This window comes from Onychostruthus taczanowskii, unplaced genomic scaffold, assembly GCF_017590055.1.
Source record: "Onychostruthus taczanowskii isolate IOZ18803 unplaced genomic scaffold, ASM1759005v1 scaffold80, whole genome shotgun sequence".
Lineage (NCBI taxonomy): Eukaryota > Metazoa > Chordata > Aves > Passeriformes > Passeridae > Onychostruthus > Onychostruthus taczanowskii.
This window is the reverse complement of record NW_024505893.1, coordinates 616,414-642,988: the sequence shown is the minus strand read 5'-3', so window position 1 is coordinate 642,988 and position 26,575 is coordinate 616,414. Positions and strand designations below refer to the sequence as shown.

The 26,575-nt window shown below is 44.3% G+C and overlaps 1 protein-coding gene across 1 annotated transcript in view; it reads left to right on the top strand.

Annotated features, from left to right (window-relative positions):
• The window catches only part of SYNDIG1 (synapse differentiation inducing 1), a 48,444-nt gene that overhangs the window by 5,552 nt on the left and 16,317 nt on the right, over positions 1-26,575 (top strand). The window contains exons 2-3 of the mRNA XM_041424148.1: positions 4,099-4,664; positions 12,305-12,442. Coding sequence (XP_041280082.1) covers positions 4,185-4,664; positions 12,305-12,442 — 618 coding nt within the window. The 5' untranslated portion in view covers positions 4,099-4,184. The remainder of the gene's footprint in view (positions 1-4,098; positions 4,665-12,304; positions 12,443-26,575) is intronic.

The following is a 26,575-nucleotide window of genomic DNA, read 5'->3' as shown; positions in this document are numbered from 1 at the left end:
ACATTCTGCTGGTGGCACAAAGGGTCACTATTGCCACTTCTTGCCATTCTGGTGATTCAGAATCACTGAGGGATTGGGGAACAGTACTTTTGGGGAGCATGGGAGACAGGTGGGAATCTGTAAGAACCAGAGGGATTAAAATAATGGGATAATCAAGTTGAAGAAATCTCAAGAGGTCTGCAGTTCTATTTCATGCTCAGAGAGGTCAACTCTGAGATCACACCATGATCCTCAGAGTTTCATTCAGATGGGTCTTCAAAACCTGCGAGGATGGAGACTGCAAATCCTCGTTGGGCAGCTTTTTCCTGTGCTTGACTGTCTTCATGGGGAAAAGATTTCTGCTGATATCCAGCAGCCCCATGCAGAAGCACACGAGTTTTTGATGCTTTTTTCCTGGCTGATGACCTGCCAGATCTGCAGGGAATGGCAGAGGGTACAGCCTCGGGCTTTGACAGCAGATGGGGACTCTGCCTTCAGCCTCATTTGCCTTCATCTTCCAGTTTTCTTGCCAATAAACCAGTCTGCTGGGCAGGTGATGCTTGGTGTGTGTGGATGAATGTCCTTCTGGTCTGCAGTGAGGAGGTGGCTGGGGCTGTTCAGCCATAGCCCAATGTTCCAACTCTCTGGCTTGCTCAGAATTCAGGGGTTTGTATTCAGAGTTTCCCAACTGGACAGGACATTGGGTGCCTGGCAAGGATCTCCAGAAGGCTGAAGAGCCCTTAAGCTGTGCAAAGTCCCATGGAGAGAGGAGGGAAACAGCATCCTGCCAGGTCCTGGGAGAACAAAGTAGTTTTGGGACGGTGGGCAGTAATAGAGCTGGCTTCTACTCCTTGTCTGCTAGACCCTGGGGCACAGCATTTACCTGTTCTCTCCCCGCCCTCCCTACAGCTGGCATTTCTCTGTCTCACACCCTCTGCTTAATTAGTTTGTCAGGCACTGTCATCATAGCAGGAGGCTGCAGAACACCCAGCAGAGCGTGGCTCTCAGTGCAGCTCCTCATTGTAGCTGGGCTCTGCTGTAACACGAGTGATAGCTTAATAAACCACAGCACTGCAGACTAGAGATCTTGGCACTGCTTGCAGCTTCTTATTAAAATAAGAAAGGAGGAGGGGGGAACCCAAGAAATTGGAAAGAGTGAAGGTTAAAGTAATTAATGGACTCACTTTTTATAGTAGACTGGGGTAAAAATGTCTAACCCCAAGGTAAACATTAGATTGAAGGTTGATATATTGATTATATATGTATCTGTTAATAACTTGAACTTGGCTTTTCCTTCTGGTTCCAGTCTCAAGTATGAGTATTTCATACTCAAGTATGAAAATGCAGAATTATTTCTGGTTGGCCTCAGTGGGACAACTAAAACCATGGGACAACTAAAACCGTGCAAAGACAGAAGAAATCTGAGTCCAACCAATTAAAACTAACTCTGCATCTTGGAGCAGACTGAAAAGCTTTTTTATTTCAAGAGCTCTGATGAATTTCATTGTCCTGTCAACATCATTCTGAAACCTCACCATGGTCATAGGTAATGAGAGCTTTTTTCTGCTTTGAATGCTGGCTTCCTGAAGAGAAGGCACCCTCCCTTTTCCTCAGGTGGTCTGTCAGAGGTTACCTGCTCTGGCACTGCCATCCAGGGATTCTGGGCTGCAGGGAACCTGGAAACTGGAGAAATCTTAATTTTAGGACATGCCTGTGAGTCACAGGCATGTGAACCTGGCCCAGGCCATGTCCATGAAAGCCCCCTGTGAAGGTGGAGTGGCTGGATCCATGTCCAAGGGGTCCCTGCAGGCAGGACAAAGGCTCTGAGCCACTGCAGAGGCACAGGTGCCTTTTTCCCCTAAGCATCACCCTAAGTGACCATGTACCACTCTCTGCCACACCTCCATCTCAACCTCTTCAGGAGTAATACTAATGTAATTATTTATTTCTCTTTTTTCCCTCTCTTAATGTATTATCCTGAAAAGGCCCAAGTCTCATCTGCTTCTTGCCATTAAGCAACTCTCTTGCAGGGCCAAGAACGTTGGGTCAGGCTCTGGTAAGGCAGGCAGCCAGCTACAGATTAAAAAGCACCTGGGGTTAAACCATTTACCTTGATTGCATGCCGCCATCCACATCTCCCCGCCGACCTTCCCTGAGGCATGCTGCCTGCCCTGCTGTGTGGGACTCCAGGGAGGATGTCCTGAGCAATGGACTATCCCTATTATCAGAGGAGCTCTGTGAGGGAAGGATGCTCCCTGTCTTGTCCTCGTCTCATTTTGGATGTTTTTTCCCACTTTTTGCCCATAACCAAGGGGAAAGTGTCACTCAGAATCTGCAATATTGGTTTACAAGACTGGTTTAAATGCACAGAAGGTAAGAACCTGCCATATAGATGTTTAGATCCATGGTAGGGCTGAGAAACAATGCCGCTCCAAGGCATGCAATACAACTGCCCTGAAATGGCATTTTCCTGAGTGCTACTTAAGCCATACTTTGCTGAAATGATGTGACCACAGGCAGGTGCAAGGTCTGACCAAGTTTTCCAGCCATGGATGCAGTGACGGAGTGTTGGCCTCTTTATACATTTCTCTAGGAGGGTATTTGTTTGATTTGTGAGTCTTCCCCCAATTTCTGCTGCATCTGTGGCATACTCCTCCTGACACTTCACTTTGCTTGTCAGGTGGCAGGAATATTTGCAAGAGGGTTTGCAGGTTTTGGGTGAAGTCCCTCTGGCTTCAGCGGGATTGATGGTTGATGTTACACATCAGGGGGCCTCTTATATTTTCCAAGCCAGCTTGGGAGAAACTGAGCAAAGTCTGAGAATTTACTCTTTAGTTGAAGAGTGTTTCTCATCTTCAGCCCCTGGGGATGTACTTTCATACAGTTTCTTTGGGGGAGGTGGGAGGAGGAAGGTTTGTGGTCAAGCAGCTGGAGGCCCAGCAGGATGCTCCTGCTACCTGGATTGCACATGTAACTCCCATGGGATCCCACCATGGTGGATTTTCTCTTCTGTAGCTTTCCTGCTGGTTCACTGAAGAGAAGCACTGAACTACTTGACAACACGACAAAATGGGGCATGTTAAACCAAGTGCTCTGAATGTAAATATGTCAGCACTCTGGGTCAAGTTCTTGTGTATGTTAAACAAGTTTCTTGCTTAATTGGTAGTGTTAGAACAGCTCTTAGCAGTGGTTTAAATACCTCTTGCATCCAAAAGAGAGACTGAAGGGATTTGGAGTCTGGAGTTAAGAGGAAATAATGCTGGGCTTTTGCTAGACATTGCTCTGTTAGGGGTTGTCTGACATAAAAGGGAAATAGAGAGAAAGCATTGAGTAAAAAATTACATATGTTTATGTATTGTTATGTATTATATATGTATTCTTGGTTTCCTCCAGACAGCACAATGGGGACAGGTAATCCTGCGTTAATAACTTGGTCTTAGAGGATTTAATATGAAGAATTTTGAAGCCAGTAGCATGTCTGTAATTTTTATGCTTCTGCCCAGAAACACACCCCTGAACTTACAATTCCTGTGGCCAATGCATAAGTATTTCAAAAGGCATTTTCCTTTGGCTACACCTGAAAAAAATGAGCAGCCTGGTGAGAAAGTGTTTGGGCTGGAAAAAATGGGTTTTCAAAGAATAGTAAAGCACTTGCCAAGGGCAAAGGGTGGCTGCAGACATCGACAAGTGAGCACAGCACCTGCCCATCTTTTGCAGTTGCGCATTTCTGAGAACTGAAAATAGTTCTTTTAGGAGATTTTTTTGGTTGTTATTTTGATATTTTTTTGGATTTTTTACCATCTCTTATACAAAGTTTAGAGGAAAGGGATGTTGTTCCCAGGATGACAGCTGTGTACCTGTGGGAGGCTGGAGCAGGCACCAAAGCCATTCTTTGATGGGGTCCATCACTACCAAGACATTTCACATAATCTGTTTCCCTACATTCCCTGGATGTGGGGCGGGTGTTCATTGCCTCCCTGAGTGGGGCTATATTTGGAGTGGTGTGCACATATATGGGGCTCTGTTTTGTCTTGAGACTGTATAGAACACAAGCTGACTTGAGTCCCTCAATTCATTGCCTTTGTCCTCACCTTCCTTTCTGTTCCCTTTCTTCATCAGGAAAATGGGAGCCACTCACCCGGCGTGAGCTCTAAGGCACAGCAAAAGAAAGGCCACCAGTCCCAGTGCCTCAGACAGCTCCCAGTATGGATGGCTTGGTTGAGCAGAACAGCGTGCTGATGCACAGTAAGATCACTGAGGCTGGGAAAAGGAATGGCTTAATTAACACAAGGAACTTAGTGGCAGAGAGCCGAGATGGTCTGGTCTCCGTGTACCCCACCCCTCAGTACCAGAGCCACAGAGCGGGCAGCCTGTCCTCTCCCAGACGCCCGGAGAACGGCAGGAGTGACCCCGTGCAGCAGCTCCTGGACCCCAGCATGCTGCAGCAGACGGTGGAGTCTCACTACAGGCCCAACATCATCCTCTACTCCGAGAACGTGCTGCGCTCGTGGGGCGAGAGCCTGGGCTCGGAGTGCTGCGAGACCACCTTCATCGAGGAGCGCTCGCCCACCAAAGACAGCCTGGAGTACCCCGACAGCAAATTCATCGACCTCTCCGCCGATGACATCAAGATCCACACCCTCTCCTATGAGGTGGAGGAAGAGGAGGATTTCCAGGAACTAGAGGTCAGATGTCACTTGGGATACGTGGGGAAGGCTGGGAGGAGGAGGGCATGTTGGAAATTAAGTGTACAACCCCCTAGAGATGAACAGCAGGGGATCAGCTGCTTTTTGGGTCAGCTGTATCACTTTCTCCTCCAACTAGGACAATGAATGATTGCTCATCTTTATTTGTTGGGTAAGGTCCCAGATCTGTGGATACCGATGGCAAAATTCCCACTGGCCCTAATGGAGAGCAGCATTTCCCTTCTGCCTCTGAAGGGGCTGGTCAGAAACAGAGGAAGACCCATGTGCTTAAATGCTGTGTAAGGCTCGGGCTGGGAGCATCTGTCTGTCTGCATGGAGCCCATCTTACTCAGCAGGCCAACATCATCTCTTGCTTTCACCTGACTTGAGCAGAATTTTTTTAAATTACTGGCTCAGACACAACACATTTCTGTCTCAGAGTGAATGCAGAAACAGAAGTCTTTGTGTTTCAAGCTGCAGTGGATTCTTGTCTCTGAAATAAATTATATTTTTCTGATGGAGCTAAACACTTTTTAGACCTGAACACAATGTTTTCTTCTGGAGTCCCTTGCCTCATTGATTGCTCACTGTAAAGTAACAGGGAATGATGCAATTTAAAAAAAAAAAAATAACCAGAGGCCCAAGTGTGACAGGGATTTGTGTTTGCCAGTGTTTGTGGAAATGGAGGGTGAACATAATGCTGGTAATCTGAAAACTTCCTCCACCATTGGTCAGAGACTCCTAACCTAGCAAAAACCCTCTGGCTGTCCAGAGCAAAGCTATGCCTTCAAACATGAATGTCACAGCTGAGACAGGGACACTGGTCGTGTTTCTCTGTTGCTGTGATTTTTGGTTAGGAGTGAGATCCAACAAGCCCTAAAATTTCTATTTTCACCTCCTGTAATACCAGTGCCTCACCCTGTGATCAGCACAGGGGAAATCCAGCAAGAGGCTGACTTCCCTTTTATTCTCTTTTCTCTCAGTATGGATAAGGTGGGAAGAGGGAAGTGTTTTTCGCAGTGCATGCCATTAATGCAGTATTCAATGCCTCCACAGGGAGACAGAAAGCTTCTCTCTGAAGCATGTGAGAGTATTAGCTCAAATCACACCCTTCCACAGAATTTCAGAATTGACCGTGGGAAGTAAAATTTCCTTAATCAAAACAAAGTTCCTGGTTGCTGTCTTTTTGCCCCAGTTTCCTCTCATGCAGCGGTGACACAAGTGGCTGCAGCACACATGGTGTTATTGACACATCTGGCCTGACATTCAGGCAGAAAAAAAAAATAAAATCTCCCTCTCATCAATTCAAGTCAAGAAGACATTCTTGAGTCAACTTTTGGAGAATGAGATAAAAAAAGGCTGGGAAAATGAGCAGCATAAGGAAAAAACCTCTTCAAAGTGGTACTGGAGGAACTTGATCAGCTTTTCACAGAGAACATTTGTGTCTTAGAAACCAGCTGTAGAACTTCATCCTCCCCTGATCTTAAGGGGAGAAATGAGACAGTAAATTTTGGTAACATGCTCTGACAGTGTGTGCATCCTTTTCCCTGGCTCCTTCTTCTTTCTGACCTGTTTCTCTGGAAACAGACCTCCTGAGATGAAAGGTGGCAGTTCTTGAATGAGTGTAGAGCATCTGGAATCGCAGATTCCCTGTCTCATTTGACTCTTTGGGTGACACTGTGCTAACAAACACAGGTGTGTGCACAGCCATCTTGACCTGTGTGTACAAAGTGCTCAGAGAAAGAAGATGTTCACAAAGTACACGACACTCAGTGGATTGTCCTCTCCATCAAAATTTCTCCTCCACTAGGAACAGGGGAGGGGAAAGCCAGGCATGGTTTGGATAAGGACCTGGTTAGCTGGAAACATTTGCTTGGCTAGAAGCCTCTGCTTTGAGAGAGAGTCTGTCTCCATTTCTGTGCTCCCTGACCATCCCTGTGCAGCACTGAGATTTTCACACTCTTGCATGAACTTTTCCTTCATCCCAAAGGATCAACCTGCTGAGCAGCTGTTGGCAGCAGAAGTAGCTTAGCATGGCAAGTATCTTCCATTCCAGGAAGGTCCAAATTCTGCAGATGCAGCTGGTCATGCAGGAGAGGAGGGATGAATTTGACAGTACCAGACCAGAAAAAAATGTGTTTGCTGTCTTGTGCTCTTCTGGTTCACAGAGGCTGGTGGACAGAGGCTGTGTCTGTGTGGCCAGATGTGTGAGGGCCTCCTGGGCTTGGCCAGAGCACAGCTTCATTAGAGACCTAAATTCATGTGTGGAGGAGACTCTGGGGATGGAAGAGCACTATTTAAGGACAAACAGTTGCTGAGTAAGGTGATGAACCATGCCAGATTGTTAACTACACAAAAACAGCACCTGAATCACACAGCACAAGTGTGTCACACTAGAAAGAAGTTTTTTCCCTGCCAGTTACTGACAAGAAGCAAATGCTTTTTTACTTACTAATAGATGGGATGGGAAAGAGTGAGTATCAGGACTGGGAGCAGAAGTTAGAGGGTGACACAACAGAGATGCAAATTTTGCTTCCCCGCCATGAGAGTCCTAAAGGGTTTGAGTCTGCCACAGAGTGGCACAGCACATTGCTGTGTATCTTGTCACATTCACTGTCAAGCCACAGCTCATCAAGGCATGGAAGCTGCAGAGTGTCAGAGCAGACCAGGGCTCATGTCTGCTTTGGCTCTTCTTTCTGGGAGAAAACTCTGTCAACTAGCCCCTATTTGGAAACTGGCAAAGAGGGCAGCTCTGTGCAGAAGAGCTCTTTTCTCTTGAAAACTGAGGGCTACCCACTGTTCTCCACATGTCAGTGCAAGGCAAGTGGAGTCCCAGCTTGAGCATAAAATAAAATGCCTTCTGGAAGACACACCAGCCATAGGGTTGTGAGTCATTGTGCTTCCTCCATATCTCCCTGGAACTGCTTGCCTTATACCAGAATGCCTGCCTAGGGTTTTTCAGGATGGATATTTAATTTCTTAAAAATGCCAAAAATTTGATATCCTCCCTTTGCAGTGTCCCCCCCACCTCAATGCAAGACTCTCAGGAGGGACACATGCAGAAAATAATTTTATTGCAGGTCAGACTGCTTCTAACATGATTGCCTTTCTGAAAAGAGTTGGGCTCTTGGCAACCAGAAAGGTTGCTGTTCTCTGGCAGAAAACTTTGCAGTAGAGAAAGGTTCTGGAAAAAACACAGCTGTTTTGATAAATTCGGTTTTGGTTGGAAGAACTGACCAAGCCAAGCTGCAGGGTTTGCTTCTGTGTTAGCTGTCAGCCTCCTCAGGATGGGCCTATCCAGCTCAGCATGTCTTGGATGAGTTGCTGGGAAGGAGACACCTTCTTGCCTTCCCAAGCCCGGGGACCCTGAAGAACATGGGAGGTGTGACAGAGGAGCAGGAGACATCCTGATCATGGGTTGTACCCTGCAGCAACGTTTCACCAACTTATTTGTAGGGATTTTTTACTAGCAGTGCTTCTCAACTCCTGGTGGGGTGTTGTTCTGTCTGCCTAAGAAAATCATAATTGTCTGGAGGGAAAAACATCTCAGAAACAGCTCTCATTAGCATACAGAGCCCCGCTTTGCTCCAGCAATTTCCAGGCATGAAAACAGAAGGCTGAACATTCTGTCAGGGATTTAAACTTCTCTCTTCCATGCCCATCCCTGAAATCAAATGATTCCCTATTTAGGTATCTCTGTAAAATTTATAAATATCTTATGAGTTCTTTACGCCACAACTAATAGACAGACAACTTGTCAAATGTGGCGGCAGTGAAATATGAAATGAGTTACAAGATTAAATACCCTCCTGTTAGAGTTCATGTGCCATCTTTTATCCAAAAATAGCATTTATCATATTATACTCCTGCTAGTTTCCCTCCTAGCCACTAGGTAGATTGCTTATTTAGAGAAACCCAAGCTATTCATGGCAGCAGATTAAATTATTCATATACGTCGCATAAAAGAATACCTTGGAGCTCTCTCTTAAAACCTTCTTACTTTTTCCCAGCACCCAGCAATATCTGAAACAATCTCTAAAAGCAAAATAAACAGAATGTTCTGGGAGTGAAAGAAGAAAAGAAATGCAGTGCTTTCAAGGTATACATTTCTTCCTTTTTTTTTCTACTAGAAGTTGCTGGATTCTGTGGTGAAAACTCATCCTTTAGACCTGAGCATGAAATTGTAGAGATAGAATTTGGATCCTGTTCCATCCAACCACTCTTCTCAATGTTTCCAAGCACCTCCTGACACATTTTTTTCCACAACATGAAGAGAAGACCCTGAGGAGATTTATGCCCATCAAGCCCCATGGCATCACACATGCTTTCTTTGATGCTTCCAGCCTGTGGTCCTGCACTGGGCTGTGTCCTCAACCTCCCCTGGCTGTAGGTATCCAGAAGGCATGTTTGAGCACCCCTTGGAGGCTGTGTATGCCAGAGTTCCTTTTTCAGAGTGCTCTGCAACCCAAAGACAGGGTCTTGCAGCCTGGTTTTACTGTTGAGTTCACTGGCTGTCATAGCTCTCCTCTGAATTGGATGTACAGCATTTTTCCTGTTCTGCACCTGGGCAATGGAGGAAAACAGCACCATAAATACCTTGCCCAAGCTCATCTAGGGCTGTGTTGAGAATATGGGATTGTAATTTTTAGTGGTTGTGTCCCATGGCATATGCTCAGAAGAGCACAGTGTCAGAGGTGTGGTGCCCAGGCATGAGCTCTTAAGAGGAGTGGCACTCAGGTATGCAGTCGCAGCACTGAGTCATCCTACCCACAGGACACACTTTATATCTCTGAGTTCCTTCAAAGGCACATTGTTAACAGATTACAAGAGTGATTACACTTTGCATTTGACTTATTTTTCTCCTTTGAAGGAGAAGCCACTCAAGTCTGGAGATACTGAGCTCTGCCAAGGGATATTAACCTCTATTAACCATCTCCATATGAAGAGAGCATGGCTGGGAAGTCACCTTCAGCAGTGTCCAAGTGCCCTCCTATGAATCTCGCTAGTAGTAGCAATTCCCTTTCTCACCATCATCACTTCCCTGAGTTTTCAGGCTGAAGCTCTGCAGTGGTGTCTCTGGGATGCAGCCTGTGAGTGGCAGGAGCTCTGCATGAGCTTCTTGCTGTCATTTGTAGAGGGTGGATATTTGGCACACATCTTTGAGGACTGCTGTGTCAGCTGAGAAGCAGAAAGGGGACAATCATGAAGGGCCACAGCTTCTTTTAGTGCAGATCTTTCATTGCTGTCTGCAGTGATCCCCTTACAGTGGCAATGTGCTGGATGCCAGTTCTTGAGGAGCTACAGGCAGGCTGGCTGTGGGTGTCCAGAAAGCATCACAAGGTGATCAAAGTCCAGGGATCAAGGAGGAAGGATAGGCCTGGGCAACTACATCCAGAGGGTTTTGTCTGTTGAGTTTTGGTGTTGCCAAGTTACATATGAAAAATTTTCCAAGCAAGGAGAGACCTCTGTGAGCCCATTCTGCAAGGCTGCCTGCCTGACTGACAGGGCAATTTTTAGACTGGGAGTTGGGGAAAAAAGAGGAGCTGCAGCACGTCAGTGTTAGGGGAATATGGCTCCTTTAAATGCCTTTAAAACTGAAAGGCAATCTCAAAGTTGTATAAAGAAATAAATAGAAGAAAGTTGTATAAAGAAATAAATAAATAGACAGGCAAATTTAAATAAATAGCAGGCTTTAGAGACATCACCTCTTAAGAAGTTATCAGCAAGATAATTATTATAATAAATAATAAATAAAGATAATAAATAATCATCCCCCTGCTGCTCAGGGATGAGTGAGTGTGTGGAGGCAGAGCAGTGATAAACTACAGCCTTTGGCAGAAGAGTCTCCATCCAGCTGCTGCCTTCAGCATCTGCTGCATGGAGGTGAGCTCAAAACACTTGCAGGAGAGCAGAAGGATGCAGAGTCCTGGACAGAACAGGTCATCATGTTTAACTACATTACTGGACCAGGCATTGTGTGGAGGGAAACAGAGCACATATTAACCTGGAGCAGCGTTGTGTTGGTCTTTGTCAAACCAGACCACTGGACCATCTGGATTTGAAGGCAAATCCCACGGGGCCAGATAAGGAATTAGTTTTGTATGCAGTGTGTGCATGCTGCTGAATTGGTTGCTTTGAAGGAAAAAAAGGAAAAGGGCTGTTTCCTGAATATCCATCAGAGGTTGCTGGCAGCTGTATTTCAGAGCAGACCCTGTTGTCTGACATCTCCAGTGCGCTTGGCAGGCTCTCTGCAGAGCAATTGCAATGTCTCAGTTGAGGTAAAGCTCATAGCTTTTAGGGGTAGCCAGCCTTGATTTAAGAAAAGGCTTTTTTTAAAATAGAAAATCCATTACAACTGTAGAAAAGGGTTCATCACCATCTCTGCTAAAAATCTGCACCTTGTGTCTGCTCTTCCTCTATTCTTCTTTCAGTCACTTCAGCTTTTCTACAGAATGAAAGAGCTGCCTCTGATCAGAAATTATCTGCTCAGGCACTTACGGGCTGATGAAACTGCGTCTTAAATGCATCTTACAAATGGAGTTGGCTTCCCTTCTTTCTACCTTCCTGGGTAGATGTTTTTTGTGGCATTCTGCCTTCCAATGCCTGATTTCTCCAACAAACTTGGGAAATGGTTCTCGGGAAGGGAAGGGAAGGGAACCCTAACTGACAAATATAATTCTCAACAAGACTAATATCTGACTTCTCAACAAGAGTAATATCCAGCTTCTTCAGTGTCAGGGTGCAGCTCTTGCAGATCCAGGAATAAGTAAAGACAGAGAGCTAGGTAGCCAAATTATCAATAATCCCAGTGTCAGGGGAGTTCTGAATGGAGAAGATTTCTTGGTAAGCTCAGGATGAGGTGTCCTGTTGTAAGAGAGAATGTTGGGAAGGAAGGTTTGCTTGGGGAAAGGAATGTTTAACTGTAAGATTTGAAGTACCTTTTGCTGTTGGATTTCTTTCTGGGATTATTGACTTTTTTCTCTCTTCTGGTTCACAGTTGGTCTGCATGGTCAGGACTTCATGGTTAGAATTGTTCTCTCACCCTTGGTAACTCATAGGTGGGTCAATTTGGCCTTTGGGAAGCAGCATGACTGATAATTTTGTGATTCAGCACATGGCCAAAGTTACCTGAGAAATCTTTTCCCCATTTCATCTTTATGAGAAAGAAAAGGCAATTTGAAATATCAGAAAGGTGGTCTCCACAGATACTATGCCAGCACACAAAAACATGAAAATAAATACCTGAAAAATCAAAAGCATTTTTTTGGTTTTGTATCTCACCTGTTCAGGTGAGTGCACAATTTCAAAGGGTGGTTTCAGCAATACTGTGGATTTTCTCCCTCTCCTTCTCCTCCTTTATTTTTGAAAGGAAATATTCATCTGACTACAGAGCCCCTTCCTTTAATGGGCTTCCTTTTCAGCTCCCTGCAGCGATGTCTTTATATTTGTCTTTTCTTGTTTTCAAGCTCATACAACAGTGGTGGAGTCTGTGACACAGTGGGTGAGGAAGAGGAGAGCTGCTGGCCACTGCTGTGGTGGAGTAGGAGAAGTGGGCAAATGATCAGGGGATTGGCTGATGGCAGAGGAAAAGCAATAATGTCATTAACCAGCACACCTGCGTTTCTCTTTTGCCGCTCCAGAGCGATTACTCGAGTGACACTGAGAGTGAAGACAACTTCCTGATGATGCCACCAAGGGATCATCTTGGCCTCACTGTGTTCTCCATGCTCTGCTGCTTCTGGCCACTGGGAATTGCTGCCTTTTACCTGTCCCATGAGGTAATGTTAAAACATCTCCTTCCAGGCATTCTCCAGGGCAGTGGAAGGTAGTTCAAGGGGAAGGCATCTTCCCCACCTGGATGTGTCTCTGTGGTAGTGGTGGCTGCCTTTTGAGAAACTTCATTGAGGGAGGTGTCTACAAATTATTTTACCTTTTAGTTGACAATGATCAGGTTCCATGTCAAGTTATATGTCCAACTAAGAATCCTCTGTGGACATGGATTTTGAATAGAAAACACCCTTGATAGCACAAATGCCTGGCTTTCCCATTGGGAGAACAGTTCTACTTGTCCCAAGCTGATAATCTAGAATATCCTTCCAGGAGTATAAAAATAATTTCTGTTCTGCAGATGTGAATTTGCTTTCCAGAAACCATTTCCTTTCCTACGGAAAAAAAAATTGCTCAGTCAGTTCTTAGTTTCAAATTTTAATATGCAAATATCTCTTTTACCAAAGAAGTGACTGTGTTTTGGTTTGTTTTCTTCACGAGGCAGTCTTAACATTGCTTAACTCGCAATCACCTCGTGCCCATCATTTGTTTCGACAAGTATGTCTTCATAAGTGTCTGCAATGTAATTACTGAGTTTCCCAGCGTGGCAGATAATATGAGGTGACAGGGAAGGCGTCACACTGGCAGCCTCATCAGCGACTGCGAGGAAACATTTGATTATATTTCTCTCTAGTGCCTATTGCAAACTACAGTCTCTGCTCCACAGCACCCTTCACATTCACCCTCTCAGCTGTCTTTCTAATCTGCCTGCACTAAACATCTACCAGCCCCGCTGATTTGTCAAACCAGAGCAGGCTCTTCAGATCTGAAGAATCCTGCTCTTCAAGATAAAAAAAAAAAACTCAAAAAGAGACAGAGAACTACTTTTTTTTGTTTGTTTGTTTTGTTTTGTTTTGTTTTTTGTTTTTACTTCAAATGAACAGTCTGTCTTTGCTCTGGGAAGCCTCTGAGACAATTAGTGGTTGTCCTGTGGAAAATAACAAGATTTGATTGTTCGAGTTTTGATTGTATGTGAGACAGTTTTATCTGAGCAAAGACAGCACAGCACGGTCCAATAAATACAAAATCCCCAATGTAATTAATACTAAAAAGCAATATGGCTGAGAAGCTAAAGGTGCTGAGAACCAGTGTGCAAAGGCCAGGGCATCCAGCTGTGAATGCATCCCAGGGGCCATCATGAGTCTGTAGGAACCTCTGTCTTCCAGGGGAGAATACAGAAGGTGGAAAAAGCATGAATACAGGGGAAAATGTTGGTACTATGCTGAAGGATTTTGGCATTTGAAAACCAAAACTTGGGTGTTTTTTGGTTTAGTATAATGATGAAGAACAGCTGAATGTGGCTGCCTAAACTCAATTTTCAGTTCTCTTTTAGAAAGATGGTCTAGCTTGTTCCAGTACAGCAGAGACACATCTCTCTGTCCTCTCCCCAAGCTCCCAGGGAGCTCCTTTCTCTCCCTGCCTTCCCATTCAGCAGGTCCATCACAGCCCTGAGCAAGCATGTGGAAAAAGTCATGCTTCTGCAAAACCCCACATACAACAAACTGGCATTTTCTGGGGGAAAAATGAAACCATCATTAAGCCCAGACCCCCTGTGGCTGAGAACTTGCTGAGATAGTTGGTACAAACCACCAAAACCCTGCACCTTGCTAAGCTAATATTGACAGTGATATCAACTCGTACTTGGACACATGAACCATCTATGTGATTTCTGTTTATATAGGTCATTCAACTTAAACTCCTTCATAACATTTGAGATCACTTATGAATTCAAAAGAATAGTCCAACTTTCCCCTTTCTTTATCAAAAGCCAGAGGTATAGCTAAAGATCAACTCTTGCTACTCATGATCAAACCTCTTTTCCTGCAGTTGCTTGGGCTCTTGAAAATTTTGTGTTTTCCAAAGTTTCCTGAGCAGTTGTACCAAAAAGGCCATCTGGGAATAAATCATAACACTTAGGAAATTCAGAGATGGGGGATGGGTTCTTTGATGCAGTATACAGCACTGGCAGTGAATTTTGTTTTAAGAATCTGGTCTGCTCTAGGTGTGGGACGCATTTGAAGATGAAGCCTTTGTTTGCAGCAGATATATCTGCAGTACAGCTCATTCCAAAGGCACAGGTGCTCTGTTTGTTCCTGCATCACCTGCCAGCACGCTTGTGACGCATACGCCTGTGTCATGCTGCAAAACAGTTACACAAGGCTGGATGCTGTAAGACAGCAGAGGTGCTCCTTACCAACAGTGATTGAATTTTGGGGGGGGTTGTGCTCCATGAAAGCCAAGTTTCTCCTACAGGTGATATTTCTGCTCTGTGTGGGGTTTTCTGTCTCCACCAAGGCTCTTGCCAATGTGCTCCTGACTTGGGGCTTCTTGCAGAGCCTCTGTATTGAGGGGTGCAGCCGTGCAGGGTCTGCCTCTGTGGTGGCAGTGAAGATGTGCATCCACAGGTGAGCCAGCAGGGAGGAGCAGTGGATTCAGAAATGCAATTTATGAAAGCTCAACGTGGTTTTTTTCCCATTGGGATATCCAGTTTTGCAAGCAGGTTGTCACCTGGTGATCTTATCCCAAGCAAAGCTGAGACTTGCTGCTTTTCGTCTTCCCTCAGAAAAACACAGAACTTTGAGGCCATCACTGTGCTGTCCACTTGTTCAGTTATTTCCTTCTGGTTTTATTTGTGTTTTCCTTCCCATAAGAGTCTTGCCCCTGCTTCCTGTGGCTGCCCAGTCCTGTGCTCCTCTCAGCTCCACTCTCAGGATGGGGCCCTGTGTCCTGTCTTCTCTCACATTTGCTTCTCCAGAATGAGTCATGTGAGTTTTTAGGCTTGCCATTTTTTGGATTGTCTCATTAGTCAACAGTTGAAGAGCTCAATCAAAGTTTTTGTGCAGTTTGTAAGGAAACTTTTGGAAATAGGAAAGTAAATTATGTCTTTCACCAAAAACTCTTCCCCACAAGCAGTGTGTGATCAAAAACCCACCTCATTATGTTTATTTTTTCATAAATCTCCACCCTCTGGAGTCTTGCGGGTTCTTCAGTTTTTATTTCCAAAGATATTTTTAGCATTGTAGATTGTAGGCAAGTGTGAAGCCTCATAAATCAAAGAAAGAACTTTAAAAATATATCTTTTTTGTCTTGTCAAGGTTACCATTGAACTTGTCAGATGATTTCTCATGGGCTGTCAGGCTTTCTGCTTGGGCCGGGGGGGTGGTGATAACAATCTTGAAAGGCCTTTTTGCATGAATCCTCTTTTTCTCCCTGCTTTTATTTTTAGGAAAGAGAGCAATACCCTGTCACACATTTCCCTCCCTACTGTAAACAGAAATTCATTATGAGAGAGCTGAGCCTTTGATGCTATGAATGAGCTTCACTTCTTGCCTGCTCCCTTACAGGCAGAAACAAGAGCGTGCACAACACCTCCACCCAACTCCCATGAACCCTCCATGGACCTGTGTCACTCACCTGGACACACACCTGGAAAAAACCCCTCTGCACACTTCTCCACGTGCTTAGGTTCTCAAATAGCCTCCACACCCTCCCTCCTCCCCAGCAGCAGGTGAGACCTGCCAGGCAGCAGACTGCCCTGGGAGCACGAGGGAGCAATCACTTCCCTGCTGCTGCACTGGCTCCCTGCTGTAATTACCTCCCTCGCAGGGGGATGCAGGGATGCAAAGCTTTGTAATTATTTGCTCGCATTGTCTCACTGGGTAAAGGATTTTCTACAGTTTTCACAGGGAAACAAGGTCTACGTGAGCAGAAAAAAAAGAGTAGCTTGTCTTTCTTCACGAAAACTTCTGAAATATTTGGTTACTTTTCATCCAGTTTTCAGAGACAAGGGCTTTAGGAAAATATCTGTATTCTGACATATTTCAGTAGTCGCTGGGGAGAAGAAGGAAAGAAGGTTCATGTTCCCACTGCAAGGTAGAAAATAGTATGAATTCTAGCTTTTTTTCAGAGTTTCAGTGCTCAGCATACATGTATGGATTTCACTGTCCTTGCTTTTCTGGCATTAGGTTTTGACATCCAACTTCAAAAGAAGAGGACAGAGAAATAACAGCCAGGTGTTATCTGCTGTTTGTTCCTTAGAAAGGTGGCTCATGGGCCCCATATCAACAGGGAGAACAATGAGACAGAACAGCAGTGTGATGTGCCACACTCCACCAGACTGGCTGGTGATGCCGTGTTCTTATCCATCCACCCTGCTTTTTTTCTTATCTGTCCCACTTTACTCCATAAAAAAATGAATATGGTCTATTATAAAGAGCTTGACACACAGCCAGGAGTGTGTTTGTACAGGAGATGCAGCAGCCTCTTATATCAAAGAAGAAAAGGCAAAGGAAGAACAAAAAATGTGGTATTTTTCTTTACTTGGCAGTGACATGCCAAGATCTATACTTGCAGGATATGCTGGTCAGCACTGCTGAAGCAATGCTAGCAAAGCAGACAGGAGGCTTTTGCAGTTTCAAGAGATTTTTCCACACTGCATTATTTCTTGGTCCAAGTAATGCTTGAACAAAAGAGCTGTCTGAAGATGATGAGCTTTAATAAAAATAAAAGGCCTTTGTTTTGCTTTCTTGGGCCAGATACCAAGTCACACCATTCTTTTGCTTAAGCAGGGCTGCTGCTTTGAGTCACAGAGATTGGGTAAAGGGCACTGGGTGTATTCTGGGGCTGCCCAGCCCAGTCTCTGCTGACTGCCACACAAAGGTTCGAGCTCTCTGTGCTGCTCACTCAGAAAGCAAATCCCCGAGTTCTTTGTCCGGCTCTCTGCATGTGAGTACAGGACACCCAGGTGCCCTTTTACCCTTCTGAACTGGTGTGGTTTTTCTGCTGCAGAAGGTGATCTGTAAAACAATTAAACCCAGTTGTGCTAGGAATGAGTGAAAACGGTTTTAAAAAGAGTTCCTCCTCACAAGGAACTGCCAAGGTCTTTTGTAGCAGAAGTTGTCCTAGAGGAGCTCAGTGCTGCTGTCTTGCTGAGATGGCACAGTGCTGATGGTGTGGCCACTGGACTCACATGAGAGCCCTGGTCCTGGGAGGCCACCAGGACATGGACTTCTTGCAGAAGGTCACAGCTGGCTGCTGGCCACACTCCTCCCCTTACTCCCATCAGGCAGGTGACAGATTTGCCAGGCAGAGGGGAATAAAATAGCAAGGGTTCTCTTCCCAGCCACAACACAGAGAGAAGCTGCCTGCTGAAGGAGCCAGGTACACGTCACTATCAGAGAGTGCTGGCTTTCCTGTGCTTGGAAGAGCAGCTCAGAAATAGATAACCCTGGCCCCTGGTTAGGGGCATTTGGGTGACATCCTTGGCCTCTGCAAAAAGCTTGTGGTGTGGTTTAACACATTCAAGAAGTTTGCGACTTCTGGTCCTTTGGGAGAAGAGAGGAAAGCTTCATCCTGGATTGGGTAAAAGAGGATCTCCTCCCCTCTTCCCCCCAGGCAGTTCTGCAGACAAAGATAGCTGCTCTGAAGTGGGGCTGATGAATTCCCAGCATCTCCAGTTCTCATCTGTCCAAGTGGGAGCTGGCTGCCAGCCAGTGCTCTGCGTGTGCATGGACGTTGCTCCTGCCAACTTTTCCCTTTGGGTAAATGTCTCCAGAGAAGTGTTTGTCTGCACAAGGAAATGGCCATTTAGAGTGTGTTGTGTACCAGTAGAGACTGTGCATCCTGGGTGAGGTCATGGGCCAGGGAACTTTATAAGTGTCTTGTATAATTTCCTCTTCATTCCTCTTTGTCCTTTTGATCTTGTAGTTTTATTTCCAAGTCACGAAGTACAGCTACAAAAAGGAATTAAATTAATGAATGACCTGATTGCTTTAGCCCTTAAGCTAATTTTAAATAATTGAAAAAGTAGCTGGCAAATAACATTCCCTGGAGAGTTTAATTCATTATGCAGGTGTTTAATTACAAGGAAGTTTTGAGATAGGAGAGAGACCAACTTGAAGCATTTGAGGAGATGAGGGATCTTTTTTTTTTATTTTCAAGAGCATCCTGCACAATAGCAAGTATTGTACATGAATTTTTCTTTGCCAGTTATTTATGCCTCACACATTTTACTAAGCCAGATACAGCCCCAGAGATTTGTCAATATAGTCATACTGCAAGGGTATAAAATATCCTGGTGCCAGGAGGGCACCCTCTTCATCCTGCTGTTACTTTTTGTTGCTTTGAAATTGACATGTTATGTCACAGTTTTATGAGAATGTGAAGATTGTTTCAGTCCACAGCTGCCACTAAACTGGAATTGCCTGTAGTATTCACAAATTCACTCAGAGGCCTCTCTGGTGGACTCATCTGAAGAGTAGGGCAATAAATATTCCACAGGAGTTGATCAGGGATTCAGTCTCCCTGACTTTTAGGCAATTCTGACTAAGTTTAAGGAACTTTTTAGTCTTAGGCAGTGGGGTTTTAGTGTTTTTCTTTTCTTTTTTTTTTTTTTTTTTTTTTTTTTTTTTTTTAATGTAGAGAACAGGGATGCTGTTAGGGGGATTATGGAAATGGATTTGGGGCTTTTGTTACTAATCCTCACTTATCTCAGCTAAATACTTCCATTTTTTTAACATCTGCAAAGGTAGATTTTCCAGGAAGAATTATATTTCAGGAGAGGAAACAGAAGGAGCGTGTTCACAGCCTGAGGGCAGAAACAGGGCACATTATCTTGCATCTCCCAATGTCTGCCCTGCTGAAAGAGGCACGAGAAAAAAAAGAAGAGACCTTGTTGCAGGTCTGGTAATGGAACATGGTCCCTTCCTGCTGGCCATCCCAATGTCTCTTTCCATTGTCAAGGAAGGCCAAAAGGGTTTGGATGATTTGTGGTGTGCTGAAGGTCTTCACATGCGAGGAGGTGAATGATCTGCTTTGAAGTCTGCTGTGGCAAGGAGAACAGCACGTTCATCTGGAGCGGTTCTTTGGGTGCTGGTTTTTTTACCATACACCTTTCTTTCATCTCATGCTGTGGCATCACCTTTTAAAAAACAAGACCAGTGAAAGGAGGCCCCTCTCACTTGAAGTTCAATGTATGCAGCAGTAAATGGATGAGGGTGTTTTCGAGGCTTAAGGTTAATATTTTATCAGTCTGCAACATACACAGAGTTTTTAATATTCTTATCAAAGATTAGCATCATGTACCAGAGACTGAGGGCTATATTCTAATCTTGGATATACAGCTTGCTATCTCTCAGCATCTCTTTTGGTGAGGGCTTCTGAATTACTACTTTGTTTGAATGCACAGCAAAGGAAATTGATCACTTCTGATTTCAATCTACACATCTCTTTCAAACTGGCTGCAGAGTATCTCTCTAGAGATTTGAATCTAGCGTGCTAGGCACCCAAAGATGCCTCCCAGACAATGGTAATTCTTCATTGAATTGACTGATTTCCCAGCAGTAGGAAAGAGATCAAGTCTTTTATATATTTATTCTGGGACAAACTACAAGAACCAGCTAAAAAGAAATGGACTAGGATCTACCTGCATCTGTGCAGTTTGCATCTAAAACATTCAGGTATACCTATCAAGACATTTTTGTCATGTTGGCAATAAAATTGTTACTCTTGGTAATAAAACCAGTCTGCAATTTTATCTGCTTGGGGTGAAAAAATGTCAGCTTTTTCATGTTGGGAAAACCTTCCCCCATGCCAATTTGGTATTAAATACACTCATTATGGGTTGTGATGAACAGGAAGTTATCAATGACATTTCCACATGTTGCATTATTGCCATTTATTGCATTATTTCTAAGTAGCCTGGAAGAGTCAGGGGTGCTCCTGCCAGTCCACACGTGTTTGCAGGAGGACTCAGCTTCCTCCAAGAGAATGGGCAAGGCCAGAGGCTAAGAAAGAGGTCTTACAGCATCCTCTGGGAAAGATGGGTTTGGCAGCTCTGCTTGGCTCCATTCTTTATCCTGATATCATCACAAAATCCCAGAGAAAGGGTACAATTCTAGACATTACCTGGAATTCCCATTCCCAGTGGTGGCCAGTGGATGTTTCTGTCTGTCCCAGAATTATGAGGTGTATCACCATGAGGGATCTTTACTTACAACTACTGTCTCTGCCAGGAGAGGTAGAACTGTAATGGTGGGAGCAAGAAAGGCAATTTTTCTTCCCAGTTTTGTTCAGAGAGCCTTGTCTGGCTTGCATTTGGACTTGTGGCTCCTTCATTTGATGAGGAATCTGTAGAAGGAATTGTGGAGAATTCATTTCCCACAGATCTAAACCAAGTAGCTTCTCCCAGCATCTCCCTTTGCTCTGACAAGGACATGCTGCAACAGCTGGCAGTGGTCCTTGGGCTGATAATGGCAGAGAGCACACTCCAAATCCTCACAGGTGTGATAACCCAGGAAGTGGGATTTGCTCCAGAGACACGTGGGACTTTGTACTCATTTAAATAGTAACTGTCCCAGCCTGAGATTTCTGAATTTAATTCAAGACACCACACTCAGTCATTGTTCCAAAAGTGTCCTCATTCCTTGACCTTGTTGCACAGATGGCATTGTTCTGAGCAGGTTTCTACAGGCTGTAACTAATTAAGCAATTAATTGGGAGCCCTGGTTTACACAGAAGCCATTGTAAAGCAAGAACTTCTCTGACCTCATGGGATCTTGTCAAAGTGCTGGTCCCAAGACTGTCCAAATTATCTGTGCTAAAGATTCAGCGTGTTCACCCAGTCTCAGTTTGCCTGACCTGAGCATCACCTGGGCCTTTCCTGATGTGTCCTCAGGACATCACACGTATTTGAAAAATTTACTTTGTTAAACGTGGTGCAGACCGCGTTGTCCTGTGACATTCAGTGGCTCTCTCTAGTGTGCTGTCTAGTTGAGAGCACAAATTTCTTGTTTCCCAGTACATTCAGTACCCCCAGTCAAAATCCATATTTAAATCCTAAGGGCATTGTCCCTTATTTTTGCCATATCTGACTTTGTTCTGTCGAAACTTGAGCAATTTTTCCTCAATCAACCTTGTTCCAAAGCTTCAGATATTGTGATTCTAATTGTGCCAAGTAAGATCATTCTTCCTAGCAAGTTGCAACCTGAGGATCAGTGGTAAAATATAGAAATACCACCATTTGTAAACTCTGGCAAGGTGACTTTGTATTTATTCTTTTCACCACATGCATAGCAGAATCATGGAGTCTGTTTTAGGAGAAAAAAGAGGAGAAAAATCAAAAGTGGAAAAAGGAGAGACCTGCAGGGAGGGGACTTAAACCTTGTCCATGTAACCCTCCCAAATCATAGGGAGTCCTTTAATCAGCTCAAGGCCCCTTTGGTGAATCCTGTAAAACTGTGTCACTGTGAGTTACGACGTCTCAAGGAAAATCCTGACTTTAAAACAAGCCAGAGACAGCAGTGCTCTGAAAGGCATAAACAGCTGTGCCCAGGGAATCTCACCAGGGCATTTCAGCCAACCCAGATGGAAAGGGTGCTCAGTTAAGCAGCCAGAACAATAACTGCTGCTAAAAGCTGCAGTTAAGTATTTTAGTTGGTGTTTGGATGTAGCTGTGGTGGAGCTATTGGTGATTTGTTTTTGATGATGGAAGTTCTATAAGTGGTTTAAGGACCACATTGTTCTGCTTTGCATATACAGGAGAAAGCCTCTCACTTTTCTCTGGTGAATTGATTTAAGAGAGAGGGGACATGTATTTATTGGAAAGCAAATTAAAGGGTTTTTTTCTGTAAATGATAAATGGCTGAGATTAATTTAATTTACTACTAATTCCAAAGAGAGCAAAGAGAACCATGATGTCATGTCTTTTTACCTCCATTCAAATGTTTCATTACCTCTTTTTCTGACTGAAATGACTCATGAAATCATAGACATTGCACATGGCAAGGACTTCTAAATTGATCTTGTCCATCTGTCTGTCACCACCGTTTTCTTATTCAGAATGGTAAAGAGGGGAAACTATGTTAGAGACAGACACATTGTCCTGTTAAAGAGTGGGGAATACTAAAACATTCTTTACTCATTTTTGTACTTCACCTGGGTGTGAAAGCAGAGCCCATGAAGTCGATGTGAATTAATTCAATGCCACATAGCACCAAGTAAGTCTTACATCATTTCTCACAAACGCTTTGTCATGTGTTGTTCTGCTGATTTCCTTTTGCATCTAGTGGGCTACTTTTCAGAGCTAATGGCTTTCATGAGTCACTGTGAACAATAAAGCCCCAGAGCATCCCTGATGGGTGACATCTGTGACTGGTGACATCAGGTTGAAGGGTAAAAAATACAGCTGCTGGAAATAAGGGTGATCTGCTGGAAATCCAGAGCATGAAAGGCAGGCCTTAGAACAAAAAGTGGTGGAAGAGAAAGGGTCTCTGTTATCACATGCTTTTACAGAACCTGGCATCCTCTGACCCTGAAACCCCTATGAAAAGGGTGAGGGACACACACCAGTGACTTCTCAGGAGCTGCAGCCACACACAAGCCAGCCTGCCTCTCTTCCCCTCCTTGCACATTCATTACTGCTGCGGTGACGTCTCTGCTGCCGCTGCTGACTGCAAACCCTGTGTGTTCTGTCAGAGCTGGCAGTGCAGCTTTGCGTGAGCAAACACCATCACCTATGCTGCTGGACAGCTGCTTTTTCAACTTGCTTTATGGCACCTGTGTTCTCTAATGTGGTGAGAACCCACAGGAAATCGTTATCCTCAGGGCAGCACGTGAAAACCCAATCCATCTCTCGTGACATCTGCCTGCTCAGCTCCCAGGAACGCTTCCACTGTGGCCCCAGCAGCTTGTGGGCATGGGCTAATCCTTCCCTCTGGAGTGGAAGGGACTGGGACAGCTGCTCCCCCTCCACACGGATCCCCTGACTTCCCTGATTAGCTGTCTGTGACAGGGATCTCTGGGAGAGCTGGCTGCCTCTGAGCCCCAGCAAGGAAGGATCATTAGCCTGCAGCCTGTCTGCCTGTGGAAGACATCTCTGTACTTACCAGCAAAGGATAACCATATCAGCACCCAGTTGGACACCATTAATATGGCTGTCAGGAGGCAAATGTCTCTTGACATGAAATTATGTGCCACTGATCATTTCAGCTGCCAGGGCTGCTCATTAGTTCACAAAACAGTTGGGGATTTTTTTTCCTTTTTTTCCCCTGAGTGAAACATCTTCAGACAGCATCTTTCACACTATTGCATCTGCTTCCTTGAGTGTCAGGATGTATGTAGAAGGGGCATTTTTGTACAGTTAGGAGCAGGGATCTCATTTCTGGTGCAAAATCCCAGGTAGGAATAAAGGTCTTGAGGTCTTAAACCCATTTTGTCAGGGCCTCATAAAATTTCTTGAGTAAGTCTCCTTATATTTGGGATATATTGGTCTTGTATTGGGAATCCCCAGTTGGTCCCTTCCACAAGCTGTGTCCCCTCTACGTTCTCCTCTTATCTCTGCAAACAGAGACATGCCACCAAAAGCAATAATGGGTCCCCCTGGCTTTGACAGGGCTGAGGGTGCTGGATCACCATGAGGGAATATTACATGGCTTTATATTTGTGATTTATACAGACTGCACTGTATGGGTTTACAGCCTGTCTGTGCACTCGCTGCTCTGCTGGGAGCTGTAAAGAAGAAAATCATATAATAAAAACCCTTCTGGCCCTGATGTAAAATTCAGCACAATACATCTCTGCCTGTGCCAACTCTCCCTTCTTTCTTTTGCCTGCACTTCCATTGTGTGGCACAGTTACCAGGATCATTAAATTCAATGTCTGAAGGGCAGCTAAGGCTCCTCAATGCTGCACAGCAGAGCAGGGGAAAAGGCTGGAGAAGAGCTGAACAGGGAGAAAATCAGGAATGCTCTCCAAGCATGGGAAAGGCAGCGGGTATTTATATTCTTCTCCGCACACTCTTCAGGACGACTAAAACACTCTCAGTCCAATGAGATGGGTTTGATTTCAGGAAATGCTTTCTAGAGGTAAAGAGGGTGAAATGCAGTATCACTTCACCTGGGCAGAGATGGGCAAAAGGTTTAGATGAGCAGCCAGGAATGGCTTTGCAGCTTTTATAGACACAGATGAAGATCTCTACAAGCTTTTAATTACTTTTCCTTATGCCTGTTTGCTACGCACCAGAACAGATTTATTAACATGCCTCTCCTCTGTGACTAATTTCAGGGGGGGAAAAAAGCATAGTAATTTTTAATTTCACACAGCAGCAATCAATCTCCTTCTTAAATTAGTTTACTGGGTACTTTGATATCTGGTGCGTTTGCAGCCTTTCCCAATGATCTTATTTATAGACCTTGGGGTAGGTGAGTACTGCCTTGTCTGTGTCTCCTAGCCAACTTCATTAGAAAAGGAAAATTCTTTCAAGGCATAGAGGCAGGTGAGTAGGCCTGACTTGGAGCTGTTTGAAAGGTAGCTCATTTCTTCAAAAAGCAGAAAAGTGTTGGCAGCAAATACCTGGAGCCTCTTTTCTCACATTCTCCTTCAACAGGAGAAAAAAAAAAAAAAAAACAACAAAAAAACTCCAGCTAATTTAACTAATTTTTCAACCTAAGAAGTCTTTCCAGACTTCAAAAATCTTCCTTAGGATCAAATTCCAGTTCTGACATTTCTATGCTTTTTTATGAAGAAATGGGAGAGAGGTGGGACTGATGATCAGAAATCACTGTGCAGCTCTGGAAAACCTGCATTATGAGATAAGAGGTCTCCATTTCCCATAAATGGGTGCAGTTAAGGCTCTAGGATTTAATTTTCTACTTAAGGTCTATACTTTGTTTCTGAGTAATGGGACAGATCAGGACTCCAGGCTGATTCCTTCTGAATTATTCTTGATATCCATGAAACATTGTATGCTTCCTTTGCTTTCAGGTATAATGTCCATTTTGCATGATTTCTCACTTCTTCACGCAAATTTTGTGTCCTTCAGCTGGTGAAGTCACATGAGATCTCTGTCATGACAATTTGTCTTTTGTTTGTGTTCACTTGGTCTGATGTCATGTTTATAATATTTTGGTGAGTTTCCTAGATGGTGACCCTACTGCTTTTTAGGATTGCAGACATCAAGTCTGCATATTTTTAGACTAAAATTTAGTTATTTTCTGCTTTATTTTGTTAACTCCCCTACACTCTGAAAATAGTCAGTAGTCTCCTCCAAAAGGAAGACTTTCAGGGGTTTCTTAATACTCAGTAAACCTAAAATGAACATCTAAGAATAGTTACATTTTTTACCATTACATTTATCTAAGAATAATTACAAATTCATTCTAAGAGGCTGTGTTGACACATTTCTGGCCATCAAAAAGGGGTTGACAGCTGGTCCAAAAGCAGAATGTTTCCTTTTATTTCCCCTCCCTGCTGAAAAAAAGAACTTAAACCCAACATACAGAATTGCTACCCTGGTTTTTATTTGTGTTCTTTAGTGGTGGTCGGAGTCCCTGCAGGAACATCCTGGAGCTTCCTGGGCATGGTGCATCCTGGTGGAGCTGCCTTTGAGCCATAGCAGAGAACCAAATATTTTCCTTTTCTCAGAACAGTTTTATGTTTTCCCAAGAAAATTTTCACAGGGAGCTGTCCCATTCTGTCAAATGTCATAATAGAGGCAAACAAACATAAAACACATGGAGAAAAAATTCCCAGCCAGACCCTGCTGGTTGTTTCTTTAAACCTCAGGTTCTGCCTTGCAAGTTTACTGGTGAAGAAAGGGCTGTGAAAAATTCCCCCTGGGTTCAGTATTCCTGGGATGCTGGGGCTCTGTGTCTATGTCAGCTGACAGCTATTTCCTCCATTGAAACTTACCCACTTAGAACAGGAGCACTTTTATGCCGTGCTCTGCCAGCAGTCACAGCTATTTTAATCAGCCTCTTCTGCCAATTCTGGATCCTGCACATCGTTTTGACATCCTCTTCAACCAGATCATGCAAGCAAACAGCTGCTTTCAGAGCAGCCCTCTCTGGAAGGTTGCTCCAAACTGCAGAAGGCAGATCTGTTTATTAATATTAAGATCTGTCACTGACTCTGTTAGCCAGCCTGCTGGTTCTGCTGGGATCTTCACTGCACAAAGGAATGAACAAAGTAGCAAAACAAACAAAAGGGATCTGAGATCTCTAAATTGTTCTTTTTCCATGGCAACCTTCCTTGAAGACTAGAAGGCTGCTTAGAGGAAATAGCTTAGTGTACTTTCCCGGCCTTTTTAC